General features: G+C 44.3%; 1 protein-coding gene across 2 annotated transcripts in view; it reads right to left on the bottom strand.

Annotated features, from left to right (window-relative positions):
- CCDC80 (coiled-coil domain containing 80) overlaps positions 1–18,964 on the bottom strand; it is a 174,962-nt gene that overhangs the window by 7,828 nt on the left and 148,170 nt on the right. For both annotated transcript variants that reach the window (XR_013223771.1, XM_077294830.1), the window contains exon 7: positions 1,546–1,626. Coding sequence is in view for 1 of the 2 variants with exons in the window: in XM_077294830.1 (XP_077150945.1) it covers positions 1,546–1,626 (81 nt within the window). In the remaining variant the exon portion in view is untranslated. The remainder of the gene's footprint in view (positions 1–1,545; positions 1,627–18,964) is intronic.

Raw genomic sequence — 18,964 nt, 5'->3', positions numbered from 1 at the left:
GTAGGTAACTGTATATAGAAAAGGGGTTTTCTTTATACATATTAAAAGTCCTGTAATTTTCATTGATATTTTTTGCTTTGGCTTTTCACCATTTTCAAAAATTTTATGTGCTTATAATGAATTGAGACCTATCCAGACCACGTTCTGCTGACATGTGATGTACACAGATTACAAGCTGTACACTTTGGTCTGTTGGGTATGATCAATATTTCAGCCACAGAATATATATGAACAAGCAAAGAGTAATTAAATCTTTGCAACTTTATTTTTTTAAAATATGTGTGCCTTTTAAATTGCCAGCAGATTCATGGGGCCTGAGTCTGGAACCTCCATTGATTACACAAGAAACACCCCAAGATGTGCTCAGAGAACGGAGTGCCAAGCTCCTGCCTGAGCGAGCACAAATAGTTGAAAGTCAATGCTTTCTATTGTAACCATACCAGGCTCCGTGTGCGCACTCAGATAGGAGCTGTGCACTCCTTTCTCTTGAGCATCTCACAACTCAACTGATTTTTTTAGCGATCGGTGGGGCTCTCAGGGCTCAGACTCCAGTTTATCTTCTGGCAATTAAAAAGTCACACATACTTTGCTCATCATTGAAATTGCAATACCAAGAAGGAAAAGTTGTGGATTTATGGAAATAACAGGATCCATAGACATCCTTTAATCCATCTGGATTTGCATATCCATTAAGGATATGCAAATAATCAAAATAATGGAAAGAAAATGTTCAAAACATCTTGATTCATTCAGTATTGAGTATGAGCGTCACATGCAGAAACAAATGCATTTACACATCTTGGCTGCTATCAATGTGTTTAATAATGGTTGTCAGTGCAATGTTCTGCCACACTGAATACACTTTGGTACACAAATCATCAACAGCTCTCATTGCAATGATAGACCAGTGAGGTCCTAGATGTGTTCGATGGGAGACAAGTCTGGAGATACTGCAGACCATGGTACCACATTTAGGCCAAGAAATGGGCATACCGTATTTTCATCATTCCACAACTTTTCCTTCTTGGTATGGCAATTTCAGTATTGAGGAGTATATATAATTGGTACCGAAAGTTTACTTTGTAAGATATGCTTCACACAAAAGGTTTTTTCAGGGAAATGTTTTTCCAGTACTGTTTTGAATAGGGCTAATCTCTTTGTAGTTATCTGTACACTGAAAAAAGATTGAATAATTAAAATCCATAATCAGTTGGGGGACAATCAGAAGGACCCCATACATATTAGATGGTCCAGCGATCCTGCTGAAATTGGGGGTAGCAAAACTTAAATAATGTGTGGTGGGCATAATAAAATCAATAAGTTTTACACTATCATGTGAGTATGGATCACAATACACGGACTGACTGAGGTTTGATGCATGGACTGGGTAAGTATGGACAGCAAGACACTTTTGTGTTAAACTGGCCTTTCAAGACAACTTTTCCACCAATTTTATTAGGAAACTGTGCTAGAAGGGCTGATGCAAATATCCATGTTTTCTCATTGACTATTTTTCCAAATACCAGTAAAGCAAATGTTTCTTACCATTTATAGGGTAGAGCTCTAATACACCACCACCTTCCACGCCAATGCCAACCATTTTCAAAATGGCCATGTGTCGTAAACCTTAAATGAAACAACAGTATGTATTATACAGGCTTCTTATTATGAAAGTATAATATTTTATAGTAGCAAGTTGCATTTTATTTCATAACAGACAGCCATATCATAATGCCATCCAATAAACCAAAGGAATGGTTCAGATGATGTTTCAGTGAAGTTTTCTTACACACATGCAAATGTACTAATATCTATTATAAGAAAGATATTATAATTACTGTTGTCAAAACTACCTGTTTTTCTTTAATATTCTAAAATTGTAAAAACTTTCTAAGTAAGCCATGTTAAAAGGTTGTGACTCCATCTCATTGCCAAGATGTGCCATCACTTTTGGATCCATGTGGGTCCAACTACCAGGACCTTCACTGACTCTAAAGGTATGTGTCCACGGTCAGGAATCCCTGCGCTTTGGGCGCAGCAGATACCCAGCTCCGCCCAAAGTGCCACCCCCCTGTTGTTCATTTACCTAAGCCAGTACTTTAAAGGGGTGGTCCGATGCCTATGAAGCCCTTTATAAAGCTCTAACCACTTTTATAATTATCTCTATTATTAAATTTCATATGCTGTTCCCTATCCTCCTATTTCTAAAATGTGTTTTTTTACTTTACATCCTGTGAAGAATCTCAAATCGGATGTCACAGTAGGCTGGGGCTGCACTCACTTCTCCGCAGAATATGTCGCCTCTCTTGAAACAAGACATCATTAGGAGGCGGTATTGCAGTCACTTACCACAGCTACTGTAACTGCTGTACCCTGACGACATTTTGGTTCATTAGAAGTGATTGAGTAGCGACCACACCCTCAGTCACTGCCGTCACAGTCACTACATCTAAAACTGCAGTCTCTTGGTCTGAAATGAATTGGAGTGGTGATAGAAGAAGAGTGAGTGACAGCAGTGCTGCCTCGCAGCTTCTATCACTGCATTCAACTGAATCATCATCAGAGGGTAGCACTAGTGTCACTCACACTTCTATCCTGCCCCTGAGGTCCTGTTGCAGGAGGGGTAATAGACGCTGCTGAGAAGCGAGTGCAGCCTCAGCTTCCTGTGTCATCCAATTTGAGACCCCTCTCAAAGCAAATGTTACAGGAAGTAAAATAAAAATACACATATAGGAAATAGCAGGATAGGGAGAATTGGGCTAATAGGGTTTAATAATAAAAGTAATGACAAAAGTGGTTAGGTCTTAGATATAGATATTTATAAGGGCTATATAGATATTGATCATTCCTTTATTCTCACCCAGTCCTTTATATGCATCCATACAGAAATATTGCTCCTAGTGTTGTACATTAGTGTTTCTCCACAGTTTCTCTTTCATGGCCCTCACAATGTCCCCAACACTCAGCATAATGCCCTCTCCCAGAATACACCCCCATACTGCTTGTTTCCGCTACTGTATATTCAAGCCACACAGAGTATAAGGTCCAACAGACGCCACCTACAGAGCGCTACCCATACCCACAGTATCATGTCCCCTCCACACAGCTCTACAAAATTAACACACACAGCTCAGCTATATCAACTCGCACACAACTCTGCAATGTCAACACATAGAACTTTGCTACATATACAACTATTTATGTACATACACATATGTGCTACATTAAAACACATACCTCAGTATAAAGCACATGCACACACACCTATAGACTCTGGTAGGACTTTCAGTCTTTATATAGACTGAACAGTGGAGGAGGGGACCTGTCTGCTCCCTGTTTCACCAATGTTTTCAGCTGTATCTGTTGTTCATGCCCAGAGCAAAAACTTAACTTTCGGAATACTGAATTCTACTCATAATTTTGGTTTGCTAGCATATCCAATAGGTAAATAATTTCATTGAAGTAAAGGACTTTTATATTGTTCTAAAAAATAAGTACGTAAAAAATAAAATAATAATGTAGTTATAATAATGTAGATATCATTTTTTCACGCCCTATGGTAGACAGTTATTCAATTAAATGTAATTTTATCTGTGACATATGGACATTCCCTCTAATCTGCCGATAGAGGGAGATGTTGTGCTTCCGTATAATCAAACTATTTCACAGGCTAATTAATACATTGCCCAATCTTATAGGAAATATTAATTAATGTGATTCATTGTAAAACATCTAAATGTTGGCATCTTCTATATTACATATATAATGTATGAAATAATTATTCGCTTTTAAATTTGTTGCGATTGCTAAGTGGGATGCAAGGCAGCAGTCCCATTCTGGCCCTGATATTTGAGACTAATCATATCCCCTCTCCAGCATAAAAAGACATCTCTATTATAAACAACACATTGTAGATGGGGTGGTGAGGTTTTTAATAGATTTTGCCTTAGAGTGCATTATGCATGTTTTCTAAAATGAACAGTTTCTTCATTAAGTAATTTATAAAACCTAACACCTAATAAACAAAAAAAAATACAATATTAATGTGATGCATGTCAACATGACTTCTTATGGACAGTCCATGAGACAGAGAAATCAAGCGGTCCGGAGTCAAATGCCTAAAGAATTCGTCATGAGCAGAGGCGCAAGGCAAAAGAGTAATAAGGTCACAGTCCAAGGTCCGAATACTGGGAAGATAGCACATCGAGACAAAGGGGTAAGGCAAATGGATGGTCAGGCCAAGGTCCAAGGTCGGGCAGCAAAAGATCAGGATAACAGAACACTATGAAAAAAGGCACTCACCACCGTGCTGACGCTACGACTGGCAATGGTTAACCACCGCCAACCTGCTAAATAGCAAAACAATCACTCAAACGGGAGACACTTGGAGGAAACCCAGCAGACCTGATCTAAATGGACGGCTGAGCTGTCACTCAATATACCGTCAATCCCGGCACGCCCCTATCACTGATTGGGTGGCTGAGCTGTCACTGACAATGCTGACAGCCCATCCTGCCCCTGCTGCTGACTGGGCAGCTAGCAGTAGCTATCACTCACCAAATTGACAGTCCAGCACGCCCCTGCACCTTTTAGGCTAGATGAGCTGTCACTCACTGCATCCCTAGGACATTGTGAGTGGTGGAGTTGTGACAATTAGTATACTGATTGGGTTAAAGAAGGTAGGGTATATGTAGGGGGGAAGAAGAAGTGAGAGGGTAAATTACACTTGCTTAATAGTTCTTAAAATAATTATGTGCTCCCTACTTTTCTTTCTTTATCCTTGTGCTCTTATAACATAACTAAACTCAGTAGTGTCAGGCAAAACTTTAAAGGGTTATTATCTGGTGGTTTTAGCCTGGATGGGTAGAGTTTAAACTATGGATGCCAATTGTTGGCCTATTTGTGGAAAGTATTAATTCTTATAGCAAAATTATGTTCATTATGTTATTTATAATACATTATTTGCATTGTACAAATTTCATAATGCACCATATGGACTCTATATTGTTCACTTCTAGACACTCCACATGCAGGGGAGCAGCAGCTGATCATGACTGAGAATAGCTATAATGTGTTTTCCCTGTAATGGATTTTCTGCATCATTCTTTCTTTTGTGGCTAAGATTTTGTTTGGACTCATCATCTACAAAAATATTGTACACTACATCCTGTATGATGATGTGCATAAGGAGATTTTTAGATCAGGAGACCCTGGCAATGCTTTTGGTAGGTTGGTGGATTTTTTCCCCACCAAAGTACCATGTTTTGCGGATTATAAGACGCACTCCAAATTTTGGGAAGGAAAACATTTAAAAAAAAAAATGGTGGTGCGTCTTATAATCTGCTTTCACGATAGCTTAGCTGGGGTGGTGGTGAAGGAGCGGGATCCCAGGTGGCAGGGTTGCTGCTGCAGGAAGTTGGCAGAAGCAGGATATGCGGGACCCAGGTTTGTAGGAGGTGGTGTTTGGCGAAGGTAGGAGTAGGTATCGCAGCTGCTTCTCTTCCTGCTGACAGAGCATGACTGTGGATATCATGCTGATTGACAGTCGGCTCCACATTAATTATGAGAAGCTGGCTATCAATCAGCATAACATAGGCAGTCACACTCCTTTGATAGAGCAACCCAGAAGATGAAGAGCTGTTCTGCTGACGTGACTCAACAAAATAACCGGCAGGAGCGGTCTATCGCTGCACTAAGCCGGCACCGGGTAGAACAGGCATGTAATTAGACTGCGTAATGAAACTGAGAGCTTCAATTTGTACAATATCGTGCTGATCTGCTTGAGGGCCTTGAAAAGAAAAAATGAAGTGGGGACTTAAAAGATGGCATCTTCAGGCAGATGTATTTAGAAGAGAGTAAGGGTACTGTCACACAGTGCAATTTTGATCGCTACGACGGTACGATTCGTGACGTTCTAGCGATATCGTTACGATATCGCAGTGTCTGACACGCAGCAGCGATCAGGGATCCTGCTGAGAATCGTACGTCGTAGCAGATCGTTTGGAACTTTCTTTCGTCGCTTGATCACCTGCTGACATCGCTGGATCGTTGTGTGTGACAGCGATCCAGCAATGTGTTCGCTTGTAACCAGGGTAAACATCGGGTAACTAAGCGCAGGGCCGCGCTTAGTAACCCGATGTTTACCCTGGTTACCAGCGTAAACGTAAAAAAAACAAACAGTACATACTCACATTCCGGTGTCTGTCCCCGGCGTCTCAGCTTCTCTGCACTGTGAGCGCCGGCCAGCCAGAAAGCGAGCACAGCGGTGACGTCTGACGTCACCGCTCTGCTTTCCGGCCGCTGTGCTTACACAGTGCAGAGAAGCTGAGACGCCGGGGAACAGACACCGGAATGTGAGTATGTACTGTTTGTTTTTTTTACGTTTACGCTGGTAACCAGGGTAAACATCGGGTTACTAAGCGCGGCCCTGCGCTTAGTAACCCGATGTTTACCCTGGTTACCCGGGGACTTCGGCATCGCTCCAGCGCCGTGATTGCAACGTGTGACCGCAGTCTACGACGCTGGAGCGATAATCATACGATCGCTGCGACGTCACGGATCGTGCCGTCGTAGCGATCAAAATAGCACTGTGTGACAGTACCCTTACACCTTATCACCTTATCTTCAAGCTGGAAGGTTGGTGGATCCAGTCGCCTCTTGTCAGCATGCCTTTTCATCCCTACAGATCTTGAAGAATTCTTCATTGAGAGCTTCAGCTGCAGGGACACCAGAAGCGGCCGCCACCAGAAGAATCGGCTAGTGACTGTAAACGATGAACAGAGATTTTGCGGAAGCCTCACTTTCATGATTATTATTAGAGAACTCCAACCAAGGCAACAGCTTGGTCCAGTCGTCATGGTGCACATTCGTGAAATGCTATAGAAAGTTAGACATGATTTGTGTGCTCTGCTGCAAATGGGGGACAAGGCAAAGGAGTAAAGTGAGCCATTTTCGAGAAGCGATCTACCATGACCCAGATGACTGAGAAATTAGAGGTCACAGGGAGGTCCCTAATAAAGTCCATTGTGATGTGTTGCCAGGAGGCTGAAGGAACAGAAAGTGATAGAAGATGCCCGGACGGAAGATGCTTAGGAGTATTGTTTCGAACTCAGGAAGGAGAGGCAGAAACCTATTCCAGAATATCCTTGCTCATTATAGGCCACAAATAATGGTGAGAAATGAGTTGCATAGTCTTACTCTGCTGGGCATGACCAGCCAAGTTAGAAGTGTGTCCCCACTGCAGAACTCACTTTTTATCAGATTCCGGCACAAAAGTCTTCCCGGGGAGAATCTGAGTCAAGTTCACTGGAGCCACAGTCATCATCCTGGTGCGTTCAATAATATGCTTGGGTTCTTCCTTTTGGTCCAGGGATGGAAAGGTCCTAGAGAAGGCATCTGCCTTGATGCTCTTGTCGGTGTCACGGGGAGACTAGGTGGGTGAGAGCTAATAACCCGGGCCCCTGCAATTTCCTTCAGACTAGGGAAATGCTGACTGACCCTCTACCTGACGTTTACACTGATGGTGTGCATGTCCAGGCCTCGAACCTCACCCTGCCTCCTGTTACAACCCTAAGCTGAAAACCTCCGCCCTCCAGCCAGTGAATGTAATACACCAATACCCACAGTTAGCACAGACAAGGATAAAGGAAAATATACACCATGCCGCAGTCACTCAGGAATACACTATAAATGTGCAGGGCAAAATAAACACAAATATAGGAAGGAGTAAATAAGACAAAGGAAAATACACCACCAGCAATGATTCCCCAACAACCAGTTCTCCACTCCAGACCGAGATAACAACGCAAGACAGAAGCTATAATCGGCGACGCCCAATGATCCGGAGAACTATTTAAAGGCCATGGGCATGGCCCAGCTTCCAATCCGAGGATCAGGTAAATTAACCCTGGAACAGCTGGACAAAACCTAGCCGACGCCAATGAGCAAATAGTGGTCAAAAGCGGAATTACCGCTGTCTGTCGAACGACCTGGTCTGAACAGCGTCCGACATGACAGTACCCCGCCTTCTACGAGGGACCCCAGGGCCCTCACGGCTTATAGGACCTGGCTTGTCTGGATGGCGACGATGAAAAAACCTGACCAGCCGATCCGCATGAATATCTGAGGCTGGTACCCAGGACCTCTCCTCAGGCCCATAACCACGCCAGTGTACCAAGTACTGTAAAGTACGACGCACTACACGAGAGTCAACCACCTTGGAGACTTCAAACTCCAAATTACCATCCACCAAGACTGGAGGTGGCATAGGCGCCGCGTCCACAGAACCCACCACCTTCTTTAGAAGAGACCTGTGGAACACGTTGTGTATCTTATACACTGTAGGGAGCTCCAATCGGTACGCTACTGGGTTAATGACGGCGGTGACCCTAAATGGACCAATAAACCATGGACCCAATTTAAGGGATGGTATTTTGAGTCTTATGTTTTTTGTGGATAACCACACCCAGTCATCCACACTCAGGTCCGGACCTGGCACACGCCTACTGTCAGCCACACGTTTGTACCTAGCACCCACACTCAACAGGTGCTGTTTAACTCTCCTCCAGACTGATGATAATTGTGCTCCTAACTGATCCTCCTCCGGAACGCCGGAAGAGCCCCTCTGACTCAAGGTACAAAATTGAGGATGTAGCCCATAAACACAAAAAAACAGAGACTCCCCAGACGACTCCTGGCGGTGATTATTGATGGAAAACTCAGCCAAAGGAAGAAAGGTAGACCACTCCTCCTGGTTATCAGAGACAAAGCAGCGTAAGTACTGTTCCAAATTTTGGTTCATACGCTCAGTATGACCATTTGACTGAGGATGGAACGCCGAAGAATGAGACAACTTGATCCCCAGCCATGAGCAAAATGCTCTCCAAAATTTTGCCACAAACTGAGACCCCCTATCAGACACGATGTCAGACGGAACCCCATGAAGTCTGACCACCTCCTGCACAAATACCTGAGCCAGAGTCTAAAGGTACCTTCACACTACACGACATTGCAACGATAACGATAGCGATCCGTGACGTTGCAGCGTCCTGGATAGCGATATCGTTGTGTTTGACACGCAGCAGCGATCTGGATCCTGCTATGGTATCGCTGGTCGTTGCTGAAAGTTCAGAACTTTATTTGGTCGTCAGATCGGCATGTATTGTTGTGTTTGACAGCAAAAGCAACGATGCCAGCAATGTTTTACAATGGTAACCAGGGTAAATATCGGGTTACTAAGCGCAGGGCCGCGCTTAGTAACCCGATATTTACCCTGGTTACCATTGTAAAAGTAAAAAAACCAAACAGTACATACTCACATTCCGGTGTCTGTCACACGTCCCCCGGCGTCTGCTTCCCGCACTGACTGTGAGTGCCGGCCGTAAAGTAAAAGCAGAGCACAGCGGTGACATCACCGCTGTGCTGTGCCTTACGGCTGGCACTCACAGTCAGTGCAGGAAGCAGACGGCGGGGGACGTTACGGACACCGGAATGTAAGTATGTACTGTTTTTTTTTTTTTACTTTTACACTGGTAACCAGGGTAAACATCGGGTTACTAAGCGCGGCCCTGCGCTTAGTAACCCGATGTTTACCCTGGTTACCCGGGGACCGGCATCGTTGGTCGCTGGAGAGCTGTCTGTGTGACAGCTCTCCAGCGACCACACAGCGACGCTGCAGCGATCGTCATCGTTGTCGATATCGCTGCAGCGTCGCTTAGTGTGATGGTACCTTTAGCGTTAGGCAACGAAGGCAAAGGCACAAAGTGCGACATTTTTGAAAACCGATCAACAATCACCAAGATGACCGTGTTCCCAGCTGATGAGGGCAAATCAGTGATGAAATCCATGGAGATTTCCGTCCATGGCTTACTAGGTACTTCAAGAGGTAGTAGTGTGCCAACAGGATGGGAGTGGGGCGTCTTAGACCTAGCGCACGTGGTACAAGCTGACACGTATGAGACCACATCCTGTCGGATCTTGGGCCACCAAAACCGACGTGACACCAACTCCAAGGTACCTCTAACCCCTGGGTGGCCAGCCAGGACAGCATCATGATGCTCCGCCAAAACCTTTAGGCGGAGATGAAGTGGTACAAAAGATTTGTTGATGGGAAGCTCAGATGGTACCTCCTCCTGAGCCTCGGCAATCTCAGCCTCAACCTCGGTAGTGAGAGCCGAAACCACAACACCCTTTTGGAGGATGGGTACTGGATCCTCCCGAGGTTCACCCCCCGGAAAACACCTGGACAGAGCATCCGCCTTGGTGTTTTTAGACCCCGGTCTGTAAGTGACAACAAAATTGAACCGCGTAAAAAACAATGCCCAGCGAGCCTGCCTGGGGGACAGACGCTTGGCTGACTCCAAATACAGCAAATTCTTATGATCGGTAATAACAGTAACCTGATGTACCGACCCCTCCAAGAAGTGTCGCCATTCCTCAAAGGCCAACTTAATTGCCAACAACTCCCTGTTGCCGATATCGTAGTTACGTTCGGCGGACGACAGTTTCTTGGAGAAATAGGCGCACGGACGCAAACCATTCAAAGATGAGCCTTGAGATAGTACCGGCCCCCACACCAACCTCAGACGCATCGACTTCCACAACAAAGGGTTTTGATACGTCTGGCTGCACAAGAATGGGGGCTGAAACAAAACTGTTCTTAAGAAATACAAATGCGCGCACAGCAGCCTCAGGCCAAACGGAGAAATTGGTACCCTTTTTAGTCATGTCAGTTAGCGGTTTAGCAATGATGGAAAAATCCTTGATAAATTTCCTATAGTAGTTAGAAAACCCAAGGAACCGCTGAAGTGCTTTCAGGTTATCAGGACGTTCCCAATGCAGCACCGCTTTTACCTTAGCGGCGTCCATTTTAAAACCAGAAGCAGACACAATATAACCCAAGAAAGGCAACTCTTGAACAGAAAATGCACATTTCTCAAGTTTAGCATACAGCTTATTCTCTCTGAGAAGCTGTAACACCTGCCTGACATGATCTAAATGAGCATCACGGTCGCAAGAATATATGAGGATGTCATCTAGGTACACGATAATGAATTTCCCCAAAACATGCGAGAACACATAATTGATGAAATGTTGGAACACTGCAGGTGCGTTAGTCAACCCAAAAGGCATAACCAAATTTTCAAAATGACCCTCAGGGGTATTAAAAGCCGTCTTCCACTCATCACCTTGACGGACTCTTATGAGGTTGTACGCCCCCCTGAGGTCAAGCTTGGTAAACCACTTAGCACCCACCACCTGGTTGAACAAATCTGGTATCAGTGGCATAAGGTATGGATCACGAACCGTAATCTGGTTCAACTCCCTGAAATCCAAAAACGGGCGTAATCCGCCATCTTTCTTCTTCACGAAGAAGAACCCTGCTGCCACTGGCGAGGATGACGGCCTGATGTGCCCTTTGCTCAAGCTTTCAGCAATATAATCTTTTAACGCTTGTCTCTCCGGACCGGAGATGTTAAACATCCTTGCTTTAGGCAACTTGGCCCCTGGTTTAAACCTGATAGAACAGTCATAGGGACGATGTGGCGGCAACTCTGAGCAACCCTTTTCAGAGAACACATCCACAAAATCCAGAAGTGACTCCGGAATGCTTGAAGTCACCGCAGCCACACATGTAGCCAGGCAATTCTCCTGGCAGAACTCGCTCCACTGAATTATGTCCTGAGTTTTCCAGTCAATTACCGGGTTGTGCATGGACAACCAAGGAAAACCCCAAACCACCTGAGCAGGAAGATTCCTGAGCACCTTACATGTAACCCGCTCGGAATGTAGAACCCCAATGTGGAGTTTCACCTCAGCCACAAATTCAGTAATCTCCCCCTGAGAGAGAGGAGCAGCATTGATGGTGACCACACGGATAGGATGAGACAGTTTTTCAATCCTAAAACCTGCTGTGCGCGCAAACTCCTCATCAATGAGATTTGTGGCTGAACCACTCTCCACAAAAACAGTAATTGGCAGCTCACTGCCGGTGATAAAAACCTTAGCAGGGAGCATGCATTGAGAAACCACCATGGAGGATATACATAAGCTCAGATTGGTCTCCTCCACACCATCTGAGCTTAGAAGTTTTCCGCTGTTGCGTTTTTCTTAGACAGCAGAGGACAGATGTTAATAAAATGACCAATTTTACCACAGTAAAAACAGGCTCCCTGCTTCCTGATCTCTGGGGCTCGACGCTTTACATGTGACACCCCTGCGATTTGCATAGGCTCTGTGGGCTCACCTGCAGCAACCTCACGTGAACCTAAACCTTCACGCACAGGCGGTGTCTCATGCTCCCCCTGACGCAGACGGCGATCAATGCGGACAACCAGACTCATAGCGGAATCTAGAGAAGCAGGAGTCTCGTACATCAGAAGGGCTTTTTTAACCCTTCCAGAAACCCCATGAATAAATTGACTCCGCAATGCTGGATCATTCCATTGGGTATCGATCACCCAGCGGCGGAATTCAGAACAGTAATCCTCTGCTACTCACTCCCCCTGGCGAATGGAGCGTATCTTAGATTCTGCCAGAGCCATTCTGTTAGGTTCATCATAGATTTTCCCAAGAGAAGAAAAAAAACTCTCCACAGAGTCAAATGCAGCAGAATCAGATGGCAAAGAAAACGCCCATGCTTGGGGATCCCCGCTTAACAATGACAACACCAGGCCCACACGCTGAGCCTCATTACCCGAGGAGATCGGGCGCATACGGAAATATAGTTTGCAAGCTTCACAAAAAGAAACAAATTTACTGCGTTCCCCATCAAATTTTTCAGGCAAAGGAAATTTAGGCTCAGCAACTCTTTCTGTCGCTCTAGCTTGCACATTAGATACTGCTAGTCCCTGTTGCTGTACTGCCCCCCTCAACTCCGTGACCTGTAGGGACAGTGCCTCCAACTGGCGGGTTATGGAAGTCATGGGATCCATGACAAAACACAAAAAAAAAGAAACCCCTTTTTTTTGTTTTTTTTTGTTGTTGTTGGGCCGATTATAATGTCACGGGGAGACTAGGTGGGTGAGAGCTAATAACCCGGGCCCCTGCAATTTCCCTCAGACTAGGGAAATGCTGACTGACCCTCTACCTGAAGTTTACACTGATGGTGTGCATGTCCAGGCCTCGAACCTCACCCTGCCTCCTGTTACAACCCTAAGCTGAAAACCTTCGCCCTCCACCCAGTGAATGTAATACACCAATACCCACAGTTAGCACAGACAAGGATAAAGGAAAATATACACCACGCCGCAGTCACTCAGGAATACACTATAAATGTGCAGGGCAAAATAAACACAAATATAGGAAGGAGTAAATAAGACAAAGGAAAATACACCACCAGCAACGATTCTCCAACAACCAGCTCTCCACTCCAGACCGAGATAACAACGCAAGACAGAAGCTATAATCGGCGACGCCCAATGATCCGGAGAACTATTTAAAGGCCATGGGCATGGCCCAGTTTCCAATCCGAGGATCAGGTAAATTAACCCTGGAACAGCTGGACAAAACCTAGCCGACGCCAATGAGCAAATAGTGGTCAAAAGCGGAATTACCGCTGTCTGTCGAACGACCTGGTCTGAACAGCGTCCGACATGACAGTCGGCTGGACAAAAATGCAGGAAGAAATCAAAACTAGCTTATTTCAAATTCGGGCTTTGCGCAGACTGTAGGTATGCCAAGTTCTTATGGTCAATGTATATAACAACTGATGGACTGTTCCTTTGAATAAATAATACCATTCCTCTAGAGCCATCTTGATCGCCAACAACTCTTGAACGGACTGTTCCTTTAAGTAAATAATGACATTCCTCCAGAGCCATCTTGAGGGCAAATAACTCTCGGTCACTGAGGTGAAGTATATATATATATATATATATATATATATATATATATATATATATATATATATATATATATATATATCCAAAAAACGGAGGCAGCACACCATTAGTAGTGGAAAAAGAAGGAGCTACTTTTATTAGCCCATCTCAGCAACGTTTCGGTTCTGGTAGATGTGAGCCTTTTTCAAGCTTTTTTTTTTCACATCTACCAGAACCGAAACGTTGCTGAGATGGGCCAACAAAAGTAGCTCCTGCTTTTCCACTACTAATAGTGTGCTGCCTCCATTTTTTGGATTCCTACATTTGAGGTTTGGTCTATGCCTGGGGGGCTCTGCACCGGACTCTATTTTTCTATTTTCACTTCTGTGTTTCTTGTTCTGCTCTAATAATATATATATTATAAACATCAACAAAAGTTAGTTTAATATGGTGTAGGTCCACCTTTTGCGGCGATCACAGCCTCAATTCTCCGAGGTATGGATTCATACAAGGTGTGAATTGTTTCCAAAGGAATTTTAGCCCATTCTGCAGTTAAAACACCCTCCAGTTCTTTGAGCGACGATGGCGGTGGAAATCGACATCTAACTTGAATCTCTAAAAATCGACAATAAATGCTCAATAATGTTGAGGTCTGGGGATTGTGGGGGCCAGATGAGATGCTCAACTTCATTAGAATGTTTCTCGTGCCATGCTTTAACGATTCTAGCTGTATGAATTGGTGCATTATCATCCTGAAAGATGGCGTTCCCCTCCGGGAACAATGCTTGAACCGTTGGATGCGCTTGGTCGCCCAAAATGCCTAAATAATCTCGGCTGTTAATTCTTCCATGAAGGCATATCATTGGCCCGGCGGATCTCCACGAAAAAGCACCCCAGATCATCACAGAACCTCCGCCATGTTTTACGGTTGGCAGAAGGCAGTCTGGATGGAATGCTTCTTTCTGCTGTCTCCAAACGTACACTCTACCGGAGGTCGGAAATAGGGTAAACGATGATTCGTCTGAGAATATCACATGTTTCCACTGCTCGAGGGACCAATTCTGGAGGTTTCTACACCACTCTAAAAGCTTGGAAACATTTGTCAATGAGAGCAGCAGGTTTCTAATTGCAGCTCTTCCGTGGAATCCAGATTTGTGCAGCTCCCGACGAACAGTTTTCGTGGTAACTGGGTTCTGTAGGTGTTCATTGAGCTCAGCAGTGATTTTCGGAGCCGTGGTCTCGTGATCTTCTCTCACAATTTGCTTTAGAGTCCGACGGTCTCTCTCAGTCAACTTTGACTTTCGGCCGGGCCTGTACTTTGCTGCGGACATTTTTCCTTCTCTTTCAAATGCAGACATTACTTTGGAGACAGTACCTCTTGACACGCCAAGCATTCGGGCACTTTCTGTTACACTAGCATCTGCCATACGAGCACCAACAATTTGGCCTCTTTGAAAGTCCGAGAGGTCTGCCATTGGTATCAGGTTCTCTTCAATGTTCTTACAATTATGCAAAACAAACAGTTAATTTACATACACATGATATATCAAAAATAATCAACTACAAAACATTACCTTATGTCACGGTTTGCATGTTTATAACATGTTCGAAGATTATGATGCCAAAACGTTAGGTGTTTCCATTATTTTGTCCAACCCCTGTATATATATATATATATATATATATATATATATATATATATATATATATATATATATATATATATATATATATATATATATACATACAGTGAACTTTGTATGGGTTTATTGTGTGACTAGTGATAATGAAACATCTGTCCTGAAGGCAGGTCTCACCCAGGTGTTAATGTGTATTTTCCTGAGACAGCAGACCAGACTTCTGTCTCCAAATCTCACCAGGGGGGTCGTACTGTGATCCAAGAAGAAAGGGAACATTTGAGCCTTCCTAGCTCTTTGGAAGAGAGGTGTCACTAACAGTGTGACACTATCTGTGGGAAGCTTTACAGGAAGAATCTCAGAGATAGAATATATTAATTGGGGGAGTGGCTGTGGTCCAATCAAAAACAAGCAATTAGAATATCAACTTGAGGGGCTGGACTAGAAATCTGACCTCCAGGTTGACTCTATAAATTTGGCTTGTATACAAGCAAAAATTTTTCACATGTGAGGGCAGCCGAAGCTGATGTGTTTCACCAACTCCATATTCACCCCCCTCAGTGAGCAGAAGCAGACTACAAGTTAGCTATTTTTGTAAGTTTTTCCTGTTATTTTGTACTGTTTTGCATAGTTGTATGTCTTTTTATTATCATATTTTTATACCTTTTTCTTACTGTAAGCACTGAACATTTTTGTATTAAAGCATAAAACTTTAACAAGTTGAACTTTGAATGTTCTAAAAGAATCCATAGCCTTAAACTGTATGATGCGTATGAGTGATAGACAGTATTAGTACTATTTCCGGGACTCATCACCCGTGTATTCGGTGAGTGGTGGCAGCGTGTATGAGCGGGTGTGTGGCCTGGGTCGGTGTGTGATTTATGCTCCCATTACAGCATAGGACAGAGGTTGAATGCTGGATTGAGAGAGTGGGGAGATAGATTAACCCTTGCAGGCACAACTCCAAGTCATGTGCTGAGAGCCGGTAAGTGACAAATTAGTGACACCACGGAGAGGCATCCGTGACAGTCACCATTCGAGTAGTTTCGTTCAGGAGCAGAGGAGATCTTGGAGAAGAAACAGCAGGTTGCCATACAACATGGATTAAAGACTTCTGTGTGGTAACTGCCCCTGCTCCAGAGGATGAAGTATGTACTTCCAGGAAGAATTGTTTGCTTATCTCGGGTTTGTGTAGCACAGAAGCAGAAGAGAAAGCCTCTTTTAGGGAGAGAAATGCCTCCTTAGTAGTGTTGAGCGATACCTTCCGATATCGAGAAGTATCGGTATCAGATTGGATCGGCCGATATTCAAAAAATATCAGATATCGCCGGTACAGATACCCGATACCAATGCAAGTCAATGGGACAAAAATATCGGAATTAAAATAAACCCTTTATTTCCTTGTAGGTTAATTCTACATGAATGAAAACAACTAAGAATAATGCAGGATGTATTTGGGGAGGTGGAGGAAACATTAAAGGCATTCAGAGACACAGAGACCGTGCAGACAGCCGTGAACGGCGCTGCAAGGCCAAAAGAAGCTCCTCTATGTAATCCTATATAGTGTTTTTCCACAATCTAGCAGGATACGGATGGAAAGCCACTAATAGGATAAATTTGAAAAAATATGCAGCAGGCAGCACTAATTGAAAAACGGACAATGGAACGGTACGAGGCAGTGACGCACCCTGAGCTGACTACAACCGGCTGTGGCTGCGGATAGACTACAGAGTGAGCTTCACTCACACACAGACACCTTGCAGACAGCCGTGAACAGCGCTGCAAGGCAAAAACAAGGTTCTCACACAGCAGTTGCTAAATTAGCCTGGGTAAAGCACAATGAAGCAAATTGCTATCTCAAAACTATCCCTCAGTCAGAACACAGCGTCCTGTCCCTAACTGAATTCACAGCAAAGTGAGCCCAAAATGGCGGCGGGCGACTTTTATAGTGCCTCATGACATCATTTCAGCAGCCAATCACAGCCATGCCAGTAGTTACATGCCTAACATGCAGAACAGGATGTGCCCACACTTCTAATGATTCCTCATTGGCTGAATTCTGGCTCTTTGAATTATGTGAACTTCAGATTCCGGTATCCGATATACTGAAAGTATCGGAACTCGGTATCGGAATTCTGATACCACGAATATCGGCCGATACCTGATACTTGCGGTATCGGAATGCTCAACACTACTCCTTAGTCCATATCTTGGCATTGGCACCCTTACGAATATTCACAGGTCCGGGAAGAGTAAGAAGGAATAAATTGGTTGTAATAGTTGGCAAAACCTAGTAACTGCTGAACTGCCTTAACGACTTCTGGGGGTGGCTAATTGAAAGTTGAAGACAACTTCTCCAGATCCATCCTCATCCTTGTATCCAAGGTGATATATATTCCTAAGAAAGGCAGAGAGGATTGCTTGAAGACGCATTTCTCATACTTAGCGTACAGGTGATTTTCTCTAAGTCTTTGCAAGACGGCGAAAATTTCTCTTAAGAGAAGGCAGGTCAGGAGAGAAAACTAGGGTATCGTCCAGGTACACCACACAGGAGTAAAGGAAATCTCTGAAGATGACATTCATAAACTCTTGGAAGACAGCTGGGTAGTTATTGAGCCCAATCTGTATAACACGGTATTCGTAGTGACTGTATTGGGTGTTGAAAGCGGTCTTCCAATCGTCCCCATGGCATATGCGGATCAGATTATATACTCCTCTGAGACAGTGAAGATCTTGGCACCACCAAGGTGATCAAAATAATTCTGGATTCAAGGGCAACAGATATTTGTCTTGATTGTGATCTGGTTCAGGCCCTTATAAACTATACAAAGTCTGGAGTGTTCCATCTTTCTTAATAAATAAAAAATACAGCTCCTGCTGGTAAGAGCAACTTTTGGATGAATCCCCTTGCAAGATTTTCCTTGTCCTTGATGTACTCATATATGACATGTTTTGGGTCTCAGCCTAAGGTCAGCGTCACACTAGCGATGAATACGGACGAATGCTATGCGATAAAACATCGCATAGCACTTGGACCAGTATTCATCTATGGGGCTGCTCCCATCACCGTTTTTGAGTCTCTATTCACTCGCACCCATATAAGCCTATGGGCATCATATATATATCATCCGAGTGATGTGCGTTATACGCTGACCCCAGAAATGGAGGATGGAGAAATTAATTTCTCCGCCTCTTCCGCAGCTGTGCTCCGATCCTCTCTGTGCGAGAGGCTCGGAGCACAGACGCATGACACTCGGCTCCTGCTCGCAGCAGAGCAGGAGCCAAGGTTCATTAGCATATTGCATCCGATGCTCTCGCATTGGATGCCATACGCTCATCTGACCCCGGCCTAAGACAGGGTAGATATGACCTCGAGGTGGTGAAGATCCTAGGAGCAGGTCAATGGGACAGTTGTATAGCCTGTGTGGAGGCATGTTCTCTGCTTCCTTCTTATCAAAGATGTCAGTGTACAACCAGTAAGTGGGTGGTAAGCTAGACGGAGTCACT

Source organism: Ranitomeya variabilis, chromosome 3 (assembly GCF_051348905.1).
Source record: "Ranitomeya variabilis isolate aRanVar5 chromosome 3, aRanVar5.hap1, whole genome shotgun sequence".
NCBI lineage: Eukaryota > Metazoa > Chordata > Amphibia > Anura > Dendrobatidae > Ranitomeya > Ranitomeya variabilis.
Note: the sequence above shows the minus strand (reverse complement) of the source record. Positions and strands in the feature narration are given on the sequence as shown.